Source organism: Gopherus evgoodei, chromosome 6 (assembly GCF_007399415.2).
Source record: "Gopherus evgoodei ecotype Sinaloan lineage chromosome 6, rGopEvg1_v1.p, whole genome shotgun sequence".
NCBI classification, from domain to species: Eukaryota; Metazoa; Chordata; order Testudines; family Testudinidae; genus Gopherus; species Gopherus evgoodei.
In genome coordinates this window covers 40,380,732-40,401,393 of record NC_044327.1, presented here as the reverse complement: position 1 = coordinate 40,401,393, position 20,662 = coordinate 40,380,732, and the positions used below count along the sequence as shown (strand labels likewise).

General features: G+C 39.7%; 1 protein-coding gene across 2 annotated transcripts in view; it reads left to right on the top strand.

Annotated features, from left to right (window-relative positions):
* Nucleotides 1–20,662, top strand: part of SMC5 (structural maintenance of chromosomes 5) — a 94,046-nt gene that overhangs the window by 32,278 nt on the left and 41,106 nt on the right. For both annotated transcript variants that reach the window (XM_030566493.1, XM_030566494.1), the window contains exons 8-11: nt 13,828–13,899; nt 15,338–15,593; nt 17,267–17,421; nt 20,195–20,308. In XM_030566493.1, the coding sequence (XP_030422353.1) occupies nt 13,828–13,899; nt 15,338–15,593; nt 17,267–17,421; nt 20,195–20,308 (597 nt within the window). The remainder of the gene's footprint in view (nt 1–13,827; nt 13,900–15,337; nt 15,594–17,266; nt 17,422–20,194; nt 20,309–20,662) is intronic.

Below are 20,662 nucleotides of genomic sequence, written 5' to 3'. Positions count from 1 at the left end.
GCAAGGCAGGGCCCAGTCCTCTTCCCTCTGACACGAAGCCCTCAGGCTATTGGACTTCTGTATAGCCCACAATATCCACTTAAAGCCTTCCACTTACCAGGCAGCCAGAACGAGAGGGCAGATCGCCCAAGCATGGATTTCTCCTTGCAACATGAGTGGTCCCTCCACCTGGAAGTGGCCCACCAGCTCCCCCGAAGGTGGGGAACTCCCCAGGTGGACCTGTTTGCATCTCAACAGAACGGGTGATGCCACCAGTTTTGCTCTGGGGAGGCCTGGGAAGGGGTGCTATCTCTGATGCCTTTCTCTTGTCCTGGTAAAGCAGGCTCCTCTATGCCTTTCCCCTGTTCCCTCTAATCAGCAGGGTCCTGGAAAAGATAAAGTTGGACAAGGCCCAAGCCCTCCTGATTGCCCCGGCGTGGCCTAGGCAGTACTGGTATGGGACCCTCATGAGCCTGGCAGTAGCTCCACCATGGCAGTTACAGCTCCGCCTGGACCTGCTCTCACAGGATCAGGGCCGCTTCCTGCACCCCAACCTGGTGGTTGTCCATCTCACGGCGTGGCTGCCCAATAGTTGGGAGAGGAGAGGGCGTATTCAGAACAGGTTTAGTGCATCCTCTTTGAAGGTAGAGAGCCCTCCACTCGCCGCGCTTACTTGGCTAAGTGGTCCTGATTTTCTAAGTGGGTGACAGACCAGGGTGTCTTCCCAGTGTCCGCCCCCTCCAGCTTGTCCTTGATTACCTCCTTCATCTGAGGGTGCCAGGCCCTGGGCCCTCCTTGTCAGTCAAGGTGCACCTGGCGGCCATATCGGCCTTCCATCCACCAGTACAAGGACACAGGGTGTTCTCCTATGCTATGACTGGCCGGTTCCTTAAAGGTCTGGAACTCCTCTTCCCGTACTCTAAACTCCCGGTTCCACAGTGAGGCTTAAACCTGGTCTTTGCTCGTCTCATGGGGCTCCCGTTTGAGCCATTGGCCACATGCTTCTGGTCTCACCTTTCGTGGAAGGTGGCATTTCTGGTTGTTATCACGTCAGCTAGACAAGTAATTCTCAGAGCTCAGGGCCCTGACCTCCAAACCCCCGTACATGGTTTTTCACAAGGACATGGTCCAGCTCCGTCCACACCCCTCATTCCACCCTAAGATGGTCTCCGCATACCACATGAGTTAGGACATTTTTCTACTGGTCCTCTGCCCCAAGCCTCACGCATCCAGTGACGTGCGGCAGGCTTCTACTTTCTCCCTCAAGTGGACTAAGCCGTTCAGAAAGTCGCCATAACTGTTTGTTGCCTGGGCTGAGTGTGCGAGGGGCCAGCCGATCTCCACCCAGAGGCTTTCCAACCGGATCACTTCGTGCATCCGGTCCTGTTATGAGCTGGCTGGTGTTCCTCTGCCGCCCATTGTGAGGACACACTCGACCCGGGCGCAGGCCTTGTCAGCTGCCTTCGTGGCCCACATCCCTATCCAAGACATTTGTCAGCTGCCACGTAGTCCTCAGTTCACATGTTCACCTCACGTTATGCGATCGTCTCCCAAACCAGGAATGACGCCGGGTTCGGCAGGGCTGTCCTCCATCCTGGGGACTTGTGTACTCCTACCCATCTCCAACAGATACAGCTTGAAATCATCTGCTGTGGAATACACATGAGTAATCACTCGAAGAAGAAAAGACAGTTACCTTTTCTGTAACTGGTGTTCTTCGAGATGTGTTGCTCATGTCTATTCCACATCCCACCCTCTGTCAGCGTTGTCTGACAAGAAGGAACTGAGGGTGGGGGGAGCGCGCAGCTCCCCTTATACAGCGCCAGGCAGGCGCCACTCCAGGGGTCACGGGGGCGCACCCTCCCTATGGGTACTGTTAGGGGAAAAACTTCCAGCACCAGTGCACATGGCGAGCACGCACACCTACTGTGGAATAGACATGAGCAACACATCTTGAAGAACACCAGTTACCAAAAAGATAACTGTTTTTTACATTTATTCAGACGCTTACTTTTTACATTTTTATGATGATTGAAAATGGAGTGATGCATTTCTTATTTACAAGGTGATTAATATTTTACTTAAAAAGTGACTGAGTCCTGTGGCACCTTATAGACTAACAGAAGTATGGGAGCATAAGCTTTCGTGGGCATGAGTCTGACAAAGTGGGTATTCACCCACGAAAGCTTGTTCTCCAATACTTCTGTTAGTCTATAAGGTGCCATGGGACAGTCTTTCGCTTTTTACAGTTCCAGACTAACACGGCTACCCCTCTGATACTTGACAATATTTTATTTGTGATTTGTTGCGAACTCTATTTGGATGGAACTTCAAATTAAATTTAAAATGCTCAGAAGCAGGATTTTAATATTTTTATTAAATAAAATTACCCAAATGTAGGATACATAAACTTTTTTCATATCAGAAAATTTATCAAAACATAGTTTTAAATGAAAAACAACTGATTTATTAAACAAAAGTAGTGTTATCTGTAGTTGGTGACCAGAAACGATCAGTTCAGTTCACTATGTCCTTCAAGATGATAGAGCTAGTAGATCTCACCCTCTCGCACCTAATTTTTATCCATAGCTTGGAAGAGGAAAACAAGCTTTCTGCTTTTTAACTCCCAATGGTTTCTTAATTTTGAATGAATTAGTAATTGAACTGAACTGGTTGAATATTTTGAAATGAAGAAAATACTGTCTTTGCACCTGCAGAAGGGGCTGCTGCTGTCAAAAGCTGGTTTATCACTTCAGCAAACTCTGTTTCCAGATGCTTAGCCAGTGACTTTCACCAGTTTAGTGGTTTCACTTTCTTTAAAACTTGACAACATATTAGGGCTGCCAAGCAATTAAAAAAATTAATTACACTGTGAAACAATAATCAAATACCATTTATTTAAATATTTTTGATGTTTTCTACGTTTTCAAATATATTGATTTCAATTACACACAATACAAATTGTACAGTACTCACTTTATATTTATTTTTATTACATGTATATGCACTGTAATAAAACAAAAGAAATATTTTTCAATTCACCTAATACAAGTACTGTAGTTCAATCTCTTTATCATGGAAGTTGAATTTACAAATTTAGAATTATGTGCAAAAATACTGAATTAAACTTAAAACAATGTAAGATTTTAGAGTCTGCAAGTCAACGCAGCACCATGGTGAGTCCTATGGGCCCGTCGTGCCTGGGCAGCAGGAATATTCCTGGCCCGGGGCCCAGTCCAGCAATGTTTAGGGACGGATTTCTCCCTTGGCCCTGCCCTCTCCGCACGTCCCCCGGGCCATTTAAAACAGTCCAGGGCCCCTACTCACCACTAGCAGCGCAGCAGAGCAGAGCGGTTTCCTGCCTGCACACTCCACGTGGCTGTTGGCCCCTCCCTGCAGCCGCTGGGCAGAGTGGGTCTGGATCCCACCCCAAGTGCCCCTTCTCATGGCACTAGTGTAGCCGGCATCGCAAGATATTTACATGCCAGATGCACTGAAGATTCATATGTCCCTTCATGCTTCAAGCACCATGCCAGGGGCATGCTCAATAACAGTCCAAAGCAGTAGGGAACGACACATGTTCATTTTCATTATCTGAGTCAGACTCCACCATCAGAAGGTTGATTTTTCTCTTTTGGCAGTTCATGTTCTGTAGTTTCCACATTGGAGTGTTGCTCTTTTAAGACTTCTGAAACATGCTCCACACCTCATCGCTCTCAGATTTTGGAAGGCACTTCAAATTTTTAAACTTTGAGTTGAGTGCTGTAGCTATCTTTAGAAATCTCACATTGGTACTTTCTTTGCGTTTTGTGAAATCTGCAGTGAAAGTGTTCTTAAAAGGAACAACGTGCTGGGTCATCATCCAAAACTGCTATGAACATAAAATGTATGGCATAATGCAGGTAAAACAAAGCAGGGGGCATACAATTCTCCCCCAAGGAGTTCAGTCACAAATTCATTTAACACTTTTTGTTTTTAACGAGATTCATCAGCATGGAAGCATGTCCTCCAGAATGGTGGCCAAAGCACGAAGGGGCACAAAAATGTTTAGCGTATCTGGCACGTAAATACCTTGCAATGCCGACTATAAAAGTGCTATGCAAATGCATGTTCTCACATTCTGGTGACATTATAAATAAGAAGCGGGCAGCATTATCTCTTGTAAATGTAAACAAACATGTTTCTCTTAGCGATTGGCTGAACAAGAAGTAGGATTGAAGGGACTTGTAGGCGCTGAAGTTTTACACTGTTTTGTTGTTGAGTGCAGTTACGTAACAAAAAAAATTCTACATTTGTAAGTTGCATTTTCACAACAAAGCGATGGACTACAGTACTTGTATGAAGTGAACTGAAAAATACTGTTTTATCATTTTTACAGTGCAATTATTTTATTTGTAATCAAAAGTAATATACACTTCGGTTTCAGTTACAACGCAGAATACAATATATATGAAAATGTAGAAAAATATCCAAAATATTTAATAAATTTCAATTGGTATTCTATTGTTTATAAATGCGATTAATCTCAATTAATTTTGAGTTAATCGCGAGTTAACTGCGATTAATTGGCAGCCCTACCACAAATATACTGCTTAATATTTTTTATTTAATGTGAATGATTTTAATAGATTATAGTAAATTTAGGCTTCAACATAAGCTGTCAGTTTCAAATTTAATTTTAAATAGGTTTATTTTTTAATAAAAGAAACATAGTTAATTTAAATTCCAAAAATCCAATTTAAATAAGTCCGATTTAAAAAAAATAAACTTTTTTTAATTCACCCTGAAAATGTGTAAAGGTGTAGAAGCAACACTAATGGCTTAGTTCACCAATCACAACGTACCAGGGATGGAGAGGAGTTATTTAAGTTAAATGCCAACATTGGCACAAGAACAAAATGGATGTAAATTTGCCATAGAGTTCAGGCTTGAATTTAGACAAAGATTTCTAACCGTAAGAGGAGTGAAGTTCTGGGACAAGCTTCCAAGGGGAGCAGTGGAGGCAAAATACCCAACTGGTTTCAAGACTGAGCTTGATAAGTTTATGGGGGGATGCTACAATCAGATTGTCTACAACAGGGGTTGGCAGTCTTTGGCATGCAGCCCATCAGGGTAATCCACTAGTGAGCCATGAGGCATTTTAAGTTCACTGTCCGCAGGCATGCCCTCCCTTTCCCTTCCCCCCCACAGCTACCAGTGGCCGCGATTCTGCCGGGGGCTGTGCCTGCAGATGGTCAACATAAACAAAACACCTTGCAGCCCGCCAGAGGATTACCCCAGTGGGCCGCGTGCGAAAGGTTGCTGACCCCTGGTCTACAATACCTGTGGCCCATCTGCAACTGCTAGTAGCAAATATCTCCAGTGGCAGGAGCTCAGACACTAGAGGGGAAGGACTCTGAGTTACTTGGGAAAGAATACACTGTAGTATCTGGCTGGTGGGTCTTGTTGACATGCTCAGGGTCCAAATGATCACTATATTTGGCATCACAAAGGAATTTTTCTCCAAGTCAGAATGGCAGAGACCCTGAACTTCTTTTTACCTTCCTCTGCACATTGGGGCACAGGTCACTTGCTCGTTTTAACTAGATTAAATGGTGGATTTTCTGTAACTTGAAGTCTTTAAATTAAATAATTATTTGAGGATGTCAGTTATTCACCAGAGGTTTATAGATCTATTACAAGGGAGGACTGAGTGGGTAAGGTTCAGTGGTCTGCATTATGCACAAGGTCAGAATAGATGACCATGGTGGTCCCTTCTGGCCTCAAAGTTTGAGTCTATGAATAACAAATAGGCAAAGCAAACAGTTAATGAATAACTGATATAATTAAAATTATTTATCCAAATTATTTGATTGCTTACCACTCCCGCCTGAATGAACACACACCTGAAGATGTCTGCTCACATGGGGGAACTTGCAGAATTGGAACCTAAGTTTTTAGCAACTATTTTTTGTAACAAAGTTTAATTAGCTCTACTCTTTTATCACGTGCTTCATGTGTTTTTAACAGAAAAGTGCATGCTACCATTTTCTGTTAAAGGCTGAGTCTACTGTTATATTACTTCAAAGACAACAATGTTTTTGCTAAACTCGACCATTACAAATAAATAAATGCAAGTATATTTGAATTTCATGCTCCACAATACTGCTCAAAGTTTGTTTGTTGTTTTTCTTTGGAGTAGGGGAAAGGTTAAGGTTTTTTTTTGTTTTTTTGCTGCTGTGGTTCAAAATGTCTTTTCTTTTTTTAAAGAAACACATTGAACTATTTTCAGTTTTATTGTAAAAGTATGTGTGTTTCCTTAAAGGGAATTTAACAGCTGGAAGCCTGAGATTAATTTTCATAATGCTGTACAGTCTTACATTCTTGTTAAATGCAAAGCTGCATTTGCACAGCTTGGTATTATCCTGCTAAGTTTTAATCATTTTCTCATTTTTAATTAATTAACTGATTTCTATAAGCAGGAAGGAATTCTGCTGTGAACAACTGTTGCCATAATTCTTAGAAATATAGAGCTGTATTAATGAAGAAGTTATGCTCTGTGTGAAAAACACAGGAAAATATATTAAGCATCTTTGTTTTAACTTGTACAGAAAAGAAATTCTTCATTATGGGTTATGTGCTATGTAAATGTGGGAGCCAAAGCTGAGGAGCTGATAGGAATGATAAAAGTGATGGAAAAGGGTCAAACCAGCTGACTGAGTGACATATTTGAATCAGGTTTCAGAGGGGGTAGCCATGTTAATCTGTATCAGCAAAAACAACAGGAGTCCTTGTGACACCTTAGAGACTAAGAAATTTATTTGGGCATAAGCTTTCATGGGCTATAACCCACTTCGTCAGATTCATCGAGTGGAAAATACAGTAGCAGATATAAATACACAGCACATGAAAAGATGGGAATTACCAAATCAAGTGAAAGGTCAGTATAACAAGATAATTCAATTAACAGTAGGATACCAAGGGAGGAAAAATCACTTTTGTAGTGATAATTAGAGTGGCCCATTTCAAACAGTTGACAAGAAGGTGTCAGTAACAGTAGGGGGAAATTTAGTATGGGGAAAATTAGGTTTTGTAATGACCCACTCACTCCCAGTCTTTATTCAGGCCTAATTTGATGGTGTCCAGTTTGCAAATTAATTCCAATTCTGCAGTTTCACGTTGGAGTCTGTTTTTGAATTGTTGTTGAAGAATTGCTACTTTTAGGTCTGTTGAGTGACCAGGGAGATTAAAGTGTTCTACTGGTTTTTTAATGTTATAATTCCTGATATCGAATTTGTGTTCATTTATTCTGGGAATCCTGGATGCCCCATCATCTCAGGCATTGGCACCCTGACCGCAGGATTATCTGGCTATGTAAACTCTCCTCAGGCCCTACTCTACCAGCATTCTGAGCTGTCTTCAAGACTCCACTGACTTCCTGAGGAAACTACAATCCTTTGGTGATCTTCCAGAAAACACCATCCTAGCCACTATGGATATAGAAGCTCTCTACATGAACGTTCTTCCACACAAAGATGGACTATAAGCCGTCAGGAATAGCATCCCCAATACTATCACAGCAAGCCTGGTGGCTGAACTTTGTAACTTTGTCCTCATCCACAACTATTTTGGATTTGGGGACAATTTATACTTTCAAGTCAGTGGGACTGCTCTGGGTATCCGCATGGCCCCACAGTATGCCAACATTTTTATGGCTGACTTAGAACAATGCTTCCTCAGTTCTTGTTCCGTAACGTCCCTACTCTATTTGCACTACATTGATGACATCTTCATCATCTGGACCCATGAGAGGGAGGCCCTTGAGGAATTCCACCAGGATTTCAACAATTTCCACCCCGCCATCAACCTCAGCCTGGACCAGTCTACACAAGAGATCCACTTCCTAGACACTACAGTGCTAATAAGCAATGGTCACATAACCACCACCCTATACCGCGGTGAAACCTACTGACACCTTGGTATCCTGCTGTTAATTGCATTGTCTCATTAGACTGATCTCTCACTTGATATGGCAACTCCCATCTTTTCATGTGCTGTGTATTTATACCTGTTACTGTATTTTCCACTCCATGCATCTGATGAAGTGGGTTCTAATCCACGAAAGCTTATGCCCAAATAAATTTGTTAGTCTCTAAGGTGCCACAAGGACTTCTCGTTGTTTATACTTGAATCAGTACATCTGTTTTCTGAAGTCAGATTAACAAATCCAATCCCTTGTTCTATAAACACTCGCTAATCTTTATGCAAGTGAGTAGTTCCATTGTGGGATCGAGGCCTGTGTGTGTAAATTAGGCAGGTCTAAACTGTGCCTGTAGTTCAGCAGTACTCCATCTGTGTTCCTATCAGGAAAAAAGTAAAGAGGTGGTAGAGGAAATACATCATTTATTCCAAATGGAAGAGTAATCGAATATTCACTGTAGTATTCTAACATTGTTTTACAGTTGATTTAATTTAGAATTCTGTTATGGTTGGATTGATTTAATTTACAGTTTATGTGTTGTGATGTGATATTGCCTTAACACAAGATTTTGTGCTGATATTATTTGGTGTGTTTAAGACTCGCTTTGATGACAGTGCTCTTCAAGATTGAGGAGCACTGTTCTATTCTGGGGAAGAAAGGATGGTCTGATGGTTAAGGCAACAGACTGGAACTTAACAGAGATGAGTTCTGTGCCTGATTGTGCCATATGCTTTCCGTATGATCTTGGGCAAGTCACTTAGGATGAAATCCTGGTTCCACGAAAGTCTATGGCAAAGATGCCATTGACTTTAATGGTGCCAGGAATTTATTCTCATTATCTCTGTTTCAGTGCTCCATTTGTAAGGGGGAGGTATTAATGTTTTCCTATTTTCTTGCTATGTTGTGAGGAAAAGTGTGGTGAGTAGGGGTTATATATTACATTAATGGGGGCCACACAAATTGAATAATTCCTGAACATCAAATTAAATTCTCATTGTCATATCACAGTTGCAGGATCAGTATTTTGTAAGTAGTGCCATAGAGCTAGTGATATTGTTTTACTGATTGTTGTTTGTGCCAGTAGTTCCCTTTTGGGGATTGGTAATTGATTTTCACTCTGCTCCGACCCTGCCTTTTCTTGGCATGTGAAAACTCCTTGATTTGTTGTCAGAGAAAGTTCACTGGCATCAATAGCAGAAGATGTCGGGGCAGCAACTAAAGTGGTTGTACCATCATGGGAAGACCATGCTCACATTCTTTTTTGCTTTATGTTAAAGAATCAACCAGTTTAATAGTACACATTAACACAGGCTACTTCACATGGCTGTCCTCTCCTAAAATAAGTCAGAGAAACTGCACACATTCTTAAAGATTAAAATCTCTTCACTATATCAATATAGAAAATATTGTTATTCCATAATTGTAATCAAAAGATTGACACTTATTTTTGTTATGGGAAGCAATATAAATCCATACTTTTGGTCCAAGAACTGTGTGATCTTCTGTTTATCCTCAGTTTGTTGATGGGTGGAAGCAGTCCAACTTTAAAGTTCTGTTTCAGTTTCAGGCATGTTATGACCAGTTGTGTAACAAGATTCTCTTCAGGCCATTTGTGCCTGACATCAGTATCAAACATTTACAAGCCTGACTGTTTCCCTGAGATCTCACTCTTCATGCCCATGTCTGTGTCCCCACTGCTCCACCTGGGCCTGCAAAAAGCCCTCTGTAGTACTGGGCATCTCTGGTTCGAAGGAGGCAAGTCTGAAAGCAAATCTGTAGGAAAATTAATGCATCTGATATTATATTAACTTTTCTATAGTTCTTCTCTGGCTAAGAACCCTATTTTAAGGGGGTGATAAGAAAGGTGAAGTAAGGGAAGGATCAGAGACTGGAGAGCTGGAAGGAAATCAGATTGTCTATGCGTGGGAAGACCCTGTGCCTTAGGTGGAATCGCAGGATCTGGAGGAATAAAATCCTGCTAATTTTGGAAGTTAAGAGAGAGCCTTCCCCCTAGAACAGTTTGGGAAGAATCCGTGAGGGGAACCTTGCTGAGTCTTCCTCCTCTTGGAGAGCTTCAAAGGGGTTTACACAGGAGGAGGCCGTTTAGACCTATTTTTTTTTTTAAAATTGACAAATTAATACAAAAATATATTTCTTCTTGGTCATAAAAATTGAAAGGCAGATAAAGTTGGTTATTCACATATATAAAATATGAATGTAAATCAAATGTACATATGATTTAACAATGTCTGTCATAAGCTAGTTAGAATTAATTTTCCAGTTGATGTCAAGTGTCCCTGTGCTGACCTTGAAAATGTTGAGGGATTTGGATTTTTTTTTTTTAAGTGTTGCAGCTAACTGTTCAGAAGAGAAATATTTCTCTCTAGAATGCCTACTTGGGGGGGGGGGGGGTTGGGGGGGGAGAAAGAGGATTACAGCATCAATATTTTCAATATTGTAATAAGCCCTGATCCTGTCAATGACTATGTGTAGATGCTTCGGACCAAATGTGTACAGTCAGCTGCAGGATTGGGGTCTTAAATTAGTACTAATAATCCTCTCTTTGTCTGAATACTGGGATTTAGGTCTAGGGAAGAACACTATGACTTTTTAAAGACAATTTCTCACATATCTAACTCCACATAAGATTCTTTCCTTATCCCTGCTTTAAAAATACACCTCTACCCCGATGTAACACTGTCCTCAGGAGCCAAAAAATCTTACCGCATTATAGGTGGAACCATGTTATATTAAATTTGCTTTGATCCGCCAGAGCATACAGGCCTCCCCCCCCTCAGTGCTGCTTTACTGCGTTATATCCAAATTCGTGTTATATTGGGTCACGTTATATCGGGATAGAGGTATAGTAACTTTTGTAGTTGATAGGTGGGGTTCTTTGGTATTTCTCTTACTGCAGTGGACTATGTTCTTTCAATAAAGATTCTGTCATCTGTAGTAGTCCCTGTACTGTATTGCATCTATATCCTGCACATCTGTGCAAGCTGCAATGCCTGAGAGTGAGATATGGTGTGGTGCCAATTTCCCTCCCCCACCACCACCTCCATTCTCTCTCCTTCTATCCACCTGTGAGAACAAAGGGGGTTTGGCATGGCAACTCTGTAACCTGTTCCCTGACTGACATGCTATCTATCATGTAGGTAACTACTGTAGTTCAGGGTCATAAGTTTCAAGTATTTCCATGTGGCAGCCAGGTAGTGAGATCTGTTTAAATCTTTAGCCCCAAAAGTCATTTGTCTGGTCATGTATCGTGTAGTGGCTTCTACACTGAAGGGTCTAATTTCAGTACTGTTGTCTATTTAGCTTCCGTTTGCACTACTCTGAAGTTGATGGAATTCATTTTCCCCATCCATAATGGCTATTGCCTCTTGCACATTTTGGAAACAGGCATTACATTTTGGCAGGTTTTCTTTGATTTAGTCCACTTTTCAGCAGGAGCAGAAACAGTAATTGCTTCACAGTAAGATGGTAGATCCTTCATCTCAGCAGTGGGCAATTTCACATGAAATCTTAATAGCTGGCTTTCTTCTTAATCTTTGGCATTGTAGGATTGGCTGAAGTCTTAAATATTGTCTTCAAAATAAATAAGTTATTGGTAAGATTTAACACTTAAGTTTGCTAGATACCAATTGCTGAGGGAGCCAAGTAGAAGTGTATCTTCCTGTTGTGATGTGCCTCCAATGCAGTATTTTTAAACTCCATCCATATGCAGCCATACAGTACTTTCAATTCATTCATAATACCAGGCAGATATTTCATTCTTTTAGTTCTTTAGAGAAATTGTTTGTCTGTAAAATATTGATGAATGCTCCTTAATGTTTTTTGATATTCTGTCAGAATTTAGAGTCCAATAGAACACAGAGGGATGAAGAACTTATTTTGCGTGAGCATATACTAAATAGATTAAAACAAGACAAAACCCATCTCATTCTCCTCTTGCTTTTGTGCATCTTTCCCTATCTACAACCAAAAATACAATACTTTAGGAGCATCTCTCCTTCCTGATTCCCTCCTCCTTTCAAAACTGGACACCCTACTTCTGATTGTGTGTTCCAGTTTTTCTAAATTCTGGATCCATTGCCATCCTTCCAGATTCTTTCTGATCCCAGTATGCTGATGCTCACTACCATCCTGCATTTGTCAGGTCTTCCTTCTGGCAAAAGAATTCTGAATTGTTCTTCCCTCTTTGTATTGGTTTGAGTTTCACCAAACAGTTGCCACAGGAGTTTTTCATCGCTCCCTATATGCCAGTGTGATTTTTTCCGCCCTACAACTCTGGTGGCTCAGGGAGGTGGGAATTACAGATAAATCCTTGTGTGTCAGTACAGTATACTTCCACTAGACAGTGGTGCTGTCACACAGGTGCTGTTATTAATTACAAGTTCAGGTATCCAAAATATATCTTACTTTAGATGTTTTACTTAACACTTACTATTTCTTTTAAAGGGGCACCATAACATAAAAAAAATCCACTTTTGCATCTGAAAACTTTTTACCAACTGTTGTGCAAGCAACTCCTCAGTTTATCATCACTTACTAAGTGCAATAACTGATTGTTAAAAAAGTAGAGGAGGTATTTTTCTAGGGTTTTTTTTCCTGTTTACTCTGTGAATTTGAAAATACTTTGACTCTGATCCAAAGCCCGTTGAAGTCACTGGAAGGACTCTCATTGAATTCAGGACACTCATTGAGATCAATGGAGTTTATGCCCTTTGTGTGTAGTCTTTTTCACGGTTTCTGCTGTATAGTCAATTACTTCCTTCTCGTGTTTGCATGGGTCTTGAATACAGTTGCAGGGGAGTGTAAGACACGTTTAAAAAAAAAAATAAGTAGGAAAATGGGATTTAAAATAACAAAATTTGCCAGAAGGACTCAGACATGCATAGTACCTAAAACTGCTTTAGTATATATTTTAAAAAAAATTCTTATTAAATCTCATATTGGTGGGGTCCCTTTTAAATGCCTTTTTAAAAAGAAAGATTTACGAAGCCAAAGTGTGGCATGTCTAGGATGGCAGTGGAGTGGCTTAAGACAACGCAAGTTACCTCCTTATGGCCCCTCCCTAGTTACCCACATGACAGATAGCATCTCAGTCAGGGAACAGATTACAGAGCTACCATGCCACACACCCTTTCTTCTCAGAAGTGGGGGCAGGGGAAATACATTGGCTCAATACCCCATCTCACTCTCAAGCATGTCAGCTTGCATAGATATGCAGAATATAGATGCAGTACAGTTTAATCTCTTCCTTGAGCTGCAGAAGACCTGGGAGTGAGACTTATTCTCTGAGTCCCAGACTCTCTCCTGGGTTGCTCTTGGGACAATGCAGCAATACACTGCCACTTACTCTGGGATTGTTGTAACAGTTGAGCACTAAGTCAATTAGATCTTCCTTGGGAAAGTTGTTCTGGAGACAGAGAAGGAGGCCACCTGTTAAAATATAACAGTCTAAATGTAATTCTTTTATTTACAATCCTTAAAGAGCATTGTGATTTTAATTTCAGAATTATGTTGTGAGCCTTTCTTTATTGGCAAGTATATCCAAATGTACAGCTCTGTAGCTGATGTTGCACTGTGGCTCCTAAACCACTTGCAAGTGTAAGTTCTGTACAAACTATAGACAATATAATTGTTAGACTAATTACAATGAAATAAAACAACTGTTGGTGTCTAGAAACAATTTCCTTCTGATGAATGTGCAGCTTTTGTCAAATATAAATTTTATGGTAGGTAAATATTTGGTGCTCCAAACAGAATGTTCTTCCAAAGTCTGATTTTTGCATATTTCCTATTATTTTTAAAAAGTTACATATACAAAATAATTATGGCTATTTTCTTGCTTTTTTTCCGTTTATTTTTGTTGTATGCAGACTGCTGAAATCAAAGACACATCTCAAAGATGTAAACAAAAACAAGATGCTATGGAAAAGAAAGACAAACAAGTAAGAGAACCTTAATGTGTGTGGGGTTTTTTTAATTCTTGTTTCCAGGTGCGGTGGAGCATTGATATAATACTAAATACATCACATGAAGTGTTCAGGTAAATATTGTGGAATTTAGTATTGTTATGGCTGAGTCAGTGTTTGGATTCCATCAATGACACTCATATTTCAGCCACTCAGGATGGAAAGTTCAACCGGAGATTAAATGTAGTGTTGCAAGCTGTCTGCAGCCTCCACTCCTCCAAGGACCCACATCTGATTGGTACAGCCCCTCCAAAGTGTACAGAGGCAAATTCGGAGGCAACGGGGACAGAGTATCCAGGAGATGCAGTGATTCATTGTATCTCCCAGCACCCTCAGCACTCAGACTTGAGGAGTTCCTTAAAATTGCTATCCCCGAGGAAAATGAAGTTTATCAGTAGAACAGAGCACTGTCATGGAACAGCTGTCTTCTCAAGTTAGATGCAATGTTCTATTATAAGGAATGTTCTATTATAAGGAATGTACAAGTTTTTGCTTTTATTGAATACTTTTGCTACATTAGAATGTTTTCTAGTGCTCACTTACTGTTATCCACTGTACCCTGGTGCCTTAAATCTAACCAGATGAAGAAACAGAATAGTTGCTTGTGTTAGCTAATCAGAGAGCTTCTATATGTACACAGTTTTAAAAAAAATTAAATGCAAAAAGTTGTTAATGCAACATTAAGGCTCCTTATCTAAGCACTCAGTCAATAAATATGAAAATTAAACATGAGGGAGAGTTCAAGTTGCATATTCCATTTTGTTATGTTGAATTTATTCAATCTTGTACTAATTCTCAAAATATCCAGTAGCATGAAACTTTTACTATAATTTTAGATAAACATATATCTGAGGGCAGGTCTTCACTACCTGCCAGATCGATGGGTAGAGATCGATCTATCGGGGATCAATTTATTGCGTCTCGTCTAGATGTGGATAAATTGATCCCTGAACGTTCTCCCCATTGACTCCAGAACTCCAGCTCGCGAGAGATGGAAGTGGAGTTGACGGGGGAGCGGTAGCGGTTGACTTGCCGCCATCCTCACAGCCAGGTAAAGTCGACCTAAGATATGCCGACTGAAGTTGCATATCTTAGGTCAACCCCCCTCTCCTGACCCTCCCTGCCAGTGTAGACCAGGGCTAAAAATCTGTAATAATCTGTTTAAAGATTGGGATTGTAATATGTTTGTTCTTTAAAACTCTGGCACAAATTCTGGTTATTTTACAAAAAGGCATCTGTTTGAGTTAGGTGGGTTTTTGAGCAAGGATGGAATCTCATATTTTTAAACCTGCTTGACTACATCAGCATTTCAGTATCTGTTACGACAGTCTTTTGTAATTATCTGTCTTTTGTTGAATATGCAAAAATTCATTTTGTAAATGCCATTCTGGGAAAACATTTGTGTTTCTCTTAGATTGAAGAAATTCAGCAAGCTTTGAGAATAAAAAACGATGAAGAAATGGATCGACAGAAGAGAATACACAACGCTCGTAAGATGATAGAGGACTGGCAGAATGAGCTCAACAGTCCAGGAAACTCTGAGAATCTTCAACCACAGATTGATTCTATTAACAGTGAGCTAAGACAGTTGCAAGAAGAAAAGGCAAATATTGATGGTGAAATGAGTGATCTGCGAAGAGAGAGAGAGAACCTAGAGAGAGAAAAGAAAAGTGAGATTGCTTGATTCTTTCCCTACTATGGTTACTACATGCAGTCCTTTTGTGTTGAAGTGACTTAACTGAAACACTAGATCATTTCAAACCTTAGTACATCTCTATAGTGCTTTCATCTGTTCAAGGCCTGTAAAAGTGACAGGGATAGCTTGTTTTTGAAGGGACACCATCAACTTGAAAACTAGTCTTTCAAAAAAAAATGTTTGCACGTAGTTTCAATAAACCTGCTCTTCACAGATGTTCCAGTTTGTATGTTCTTCCAATTGAATTTTTCTATTTAAATTTATTTTTTCTCTCTCACTATGTGAAAGCCCCATACAAATGAAAGGAAAACTGATAGACTGTACAGGAGAAATGCTGAAACTGACTTTTCAGTCACATCAGATGCATAAAGTAAACAAAATACAGAAGGGTTTTTCTTTATTATAGTAATTTTAAATGTTACTTGTAACATTAAGTTAAAAAAAATTCAGACAGAAATGGTCATTTTATTAAATTGATGGTATTCATTTAAACTAGAATTAAATGTGGCATGGTGCCAAGATGCTATGTGTAAAATGGCAATATTTTAGTGACTGTTTCTCCTTCTGCCTTTGTTAGATGAACTTGGAAGCCAGCCTTTCCTTTCCTTAACGAATTACACTGCGCTTTTTAATATTAGCCTGGCCTTTTGTGTTAGTTCTGTCTTGATGTAACTTGAGAGCTAGAATTAAAATTTATCTTTTTAGAGCTCTTCTTGATTAACTTGCTTCCACACATTCTTTGTCTGTATGGCCCCAACACTATGGTATCAAAACACCTCTCATATATTTATGGATTTATCCTTGCAGTACCCCAATGGAAAACTGAGGCACAGAGAGACTGACTGTCCTGCTTAGTGAGGTCTAGAAAAATAGGAAATTGAACCATGGTCTCCTGAATCCCAGTCCAGTGTCTTAAGCACAAGACTGTCCTCCTACCCCATTGTTGGAGACTGTAGATTGGAAACATTCTGTGTGTTCCTGGAAGATTTTGTAGTATTTTTTTCTTATCATGTGGAAACCTCAAGGTCCCTCCCAAAAGGGGGTGACATGAAGAATGCTACTTCTGTGTGTCTTCAGAGGGAGAATGAGTTCTCCCTTTCCTCTCTTGGGTGGCAAGAACCCTCCCACACCATTCTTGCATTACAGCAACATTTTTCTGTTGTCACCAAATAAATAAATAGAAAAGTACTGAAATAGAAGTTTCTTATCCCCCTACTCGCCACAAGTATAACATTTCATTCTCTTCCTCCTCCCTTTTTCTAGTAGTGGAGGAGAAGGTTTGGGTGTTCTTTAAGATAGTGGCAGACCAGGATTTTTGGCTGTATTATTTGGCAATTGTTTACTTGAATGTCTCTGCACCTAGAATAGGCCTATTGCAAAAATTAATTTGAATATTAATATTTATACCTGGATATTGTTAATCTCTGTTTTGAAGCACATATCTGTTTGTTTCACATAGCTCTGGGATTTAAAATTTTAATGGCATACGTGCTTTAGAATGGATGGGATACTGGTCATAAGTGTATGAAAATAAGAAACGCTCTTTCCTAACCATAATACTGTAGCACTATAATTATTAAACATTAGAAATCTTTATTTGTGATGTGTAGGCTTGACTTAATATAACTTTCTTAAACAAAATTACAGGAGTAACTGATCGCATTGTACAGTTTAACAATATGATGAATCTGAAGGAAGATAAGCTCAGAGGGAGATACCGAGACACACACAATGCTCTTCTGTGGCTAAGGGAGAACAAAGACCGATTTAAAAGAAGTGTCTGTGAACCCATGATGCTTGCAGTAAGAAAATTTGCTTGAGTATAATACTAATTAGTGGCTAGTAGTGTGTCTTAAAAAAAATTAAATTCTGGATTAGTTGTTATTTCTATTATAAACTTAAAATCTAGAGGCTCCCTAGCTTATCTACTGTTCTGCAGTGAGTTAGCAAACTGGGGTACATTTAAATCAAAGTCTGCAGCTGGTTAAGATGTGTAATTTTTTTCATGCAAGTAATATAACAAGTGTGAAAGTTTTACTAGACTTCTTTGCACCTTGGGTATGTTGTTACCTGGATGAACACAGAGTATTTTCAGCCATCCAACATATAGGTTTCCAATGGAACTGCCCTTCTACAAGGTGGCCTCTACAAATTCCAGCTGGTGAGAGAGATCCCTCTTGTATTCCTCTGAAATTTGGGAATCTTCTAAGAAAGCAGTGGTGATTGGGATTATATGCGAGCCTTCTCATAGTTCTGAATATTCAGAACAAAAGTTTTAAGAAGACTTTTGCTCCCCACCTGCTTCACTTGCTGCTTTTCTATATCTAGCTGCAGGCATAGAGGCATTCAGTCTGTGCTCAGTCTTGGTTTGTTTCTTGGCCAGACTTTCCTGTTATTGCTAATAGTTGTCAGTAATGTTCATTTTATATAGTTTTAGGTACTCAGAAGTCAGTAACTAAGTTTAACTAATCCTTCTAAACTTGCTGCTTCATGCTAGTTTTGGAAATGCCGGAAATGGTTTTGCGTTATCAGAATCAAATATTATTTTTGCCTTTTCCAGATCATTCGCTCCTACTGGATATAGTGTTGTCAGGTCAAGTTAATCAAAAAGATATCTTGATCTAAGGGCCATTACCTTTCTCCTTCAAGGCTAGTTAATCTTCACAGTGTTCATGAACATCTGAATCTTTTTCTCCCTAATCTCTACTGTACAATATAATCCTGTTTCTTTGAGAGTTTTAGGAACATCTGAAACTTTTAAATCAATTAAAACAAGCTCACCAGTTCTGAAATCACTAGTGGAAGCAATCAAACTTTGGTCAATTGCCGCTCTATTTAATAGAGTTATATAGTAGTGTGTGTTGGTTTTCTCAAACATATCTTGATCCTTTTACAGCTAATAGTATGATATTTTAGTGTACTGATATGTTCCTAGTATTACCATATTTTACCAGGGTACAAAAACCTTCCTTCATCTTAAACAATGGATTTGTTTTGTCTGAGAATTCTTTCGAGAAAACCAGATTAACTTCTAGTAAATTTCAAATCATCTGTCTCCTCACAGGGCCTTGGGTTTCTATATTTATGTTTAGATGTGCTCACTAGCTACTAGTGAAATCCAATGAGAACTGCATATGAATATCCTTGCTATGAAAATGGAGTTTTCTGATATTTCCACCGTTCCTTAGAGCAGGGTTCAGCAGCCTTTCAGATGTGGTGTGCTGAGTCTTCATTTATTCACTCTAGTTTAAGGTTTTGCGTTCCAGTAATGCATTATAACATTTTTAGAAGGTCTCTTGCTATAAGTCTATAATATATAACTAAACTGTAGTTGTATGTAAAATAAATAAGGTTTTTAAAATGTTTAAGAAGATTCATTTAAAATTAAAATGCAGAGCCCCTCAGACCGGTGGCCAGGACCCAAGCAGTGTGAGTGTCACTGAAAATTGCTCGCTTGCTGCCTTTTGGTACCTGTGCCATAAGTTGCCTACCCCATCATAATATAATTCCCAATTCTGAACCTTAGCGTTCAAAATATGGGTACTAGCATGAATTCCTCTAAGCTTAATTACCTGCTTAGATCTGATAAGCTGCCACCAATCAGGAATTCCAGTGCCTGATACACTCTGGTCCCCCCGAAACCTTCCCTGGGGACCCCCAAGACCCAGACCCCCTGGATCTTAACACAAGGAAAGTAAACCCCTTCCCTCACCATTGCCTTTCCTAGGATTTCCCTCCCTGGGTTACCCTGGAAGATTACCGTGATTCAAACTCCTTGAATCTTAAAACCGGGAGGAATGTCCCTTCCCCCCCCGCTTTCTCCCTCACCCAGGGGCAAAACAGATTCAAGCTCTGTGAATCTAAAACAAAGGGATTCCCCCTTCTCCCCTCCCTCCCTGTTAAGTACAGGCTCAATTCCCTTGAGCCTCAACAAGAGGGAAAAGTTAGACAGGTTTTAAAAGCAAAACTTTAAAAAAAAAAAAAAAAAAAAGAGAAAAAAATGGTAAAAGTTTATCTCTGCAGTTTAGATGGTAAAAAGTTACAGGGTCTGTCAGCTTATAAAAACAACAAAGAAGCCTCCCCCCCCAGCAAGATACAATTTAAAATACTTCCAGCAAACTACACATTTGCAAATACAGAAACAATCAAAAGACTATAACCGCCTTTCTTACTAAATTACTCACTATTCTGAATATATAAGAAACTGTAGCAGGGAAATTGGCAAGAAACCTGGTTGCACGTCCAGTTCCTTACAGGACCCAGAAAGAATAAAGCAAAAACCAAAAAACACAAACAAAGGCTTCCCTCCACCAAGATTTGAAAGTATCTTGTCTCCTGATTGGTCCCCTGGTCATGTGTTTGGTTCCCTGTTTGTTAACCCTTTACAGGTAAAAGAGACATTAACCCTTAACTATCTGTCTATGACAACCCCTGCCTTAGAACAAAGTATTGCCTTTGTTTTATTAAATGTTGGCTTGGATATTACCTGTCTTATGTTGTTGTTTTTAATGTGTTTTATTTTTATAATTATATTACATCGCTCCATGATCCTCCTTTGTCTTTTTATCTGAGCAGATAAACATGAAAGACAATAGACATGCTAAATATGTTGAAAATCACATTTCAGTAAATGATATGAGGGCCTTTGTTTTTGAAAGTCAAGAAGACATGGAAATATTTCTTCGGGAGGCAAGTACTCGGTCATATAACGTGCTAAAAATGTAGCTTAAAATAAATAATATTGATGCAGGAGCCCTCCAGTTTAGGGCATACTTGTTATGACCACTAAATAATTTATGCACTATGTAATAATACATTTGCTAGGTAAGATCAGGGTTTTTTTGTAAACTGTACTGGGACCACAGATATGCAGACTCCCACCTGATTTTTTTCTTGCATAATTTAAATAAAAGAGCAAGATTTTTCATAATCCAGAGAGGAGGATTTTTTGCTCTTGCTTCCCTATGCATCTGACTCATACCTGGCTCAGCTACTTAGGTGGGACAGTGGGCTCTGAATTTGACTGTCAGTGACTGCTGGTTT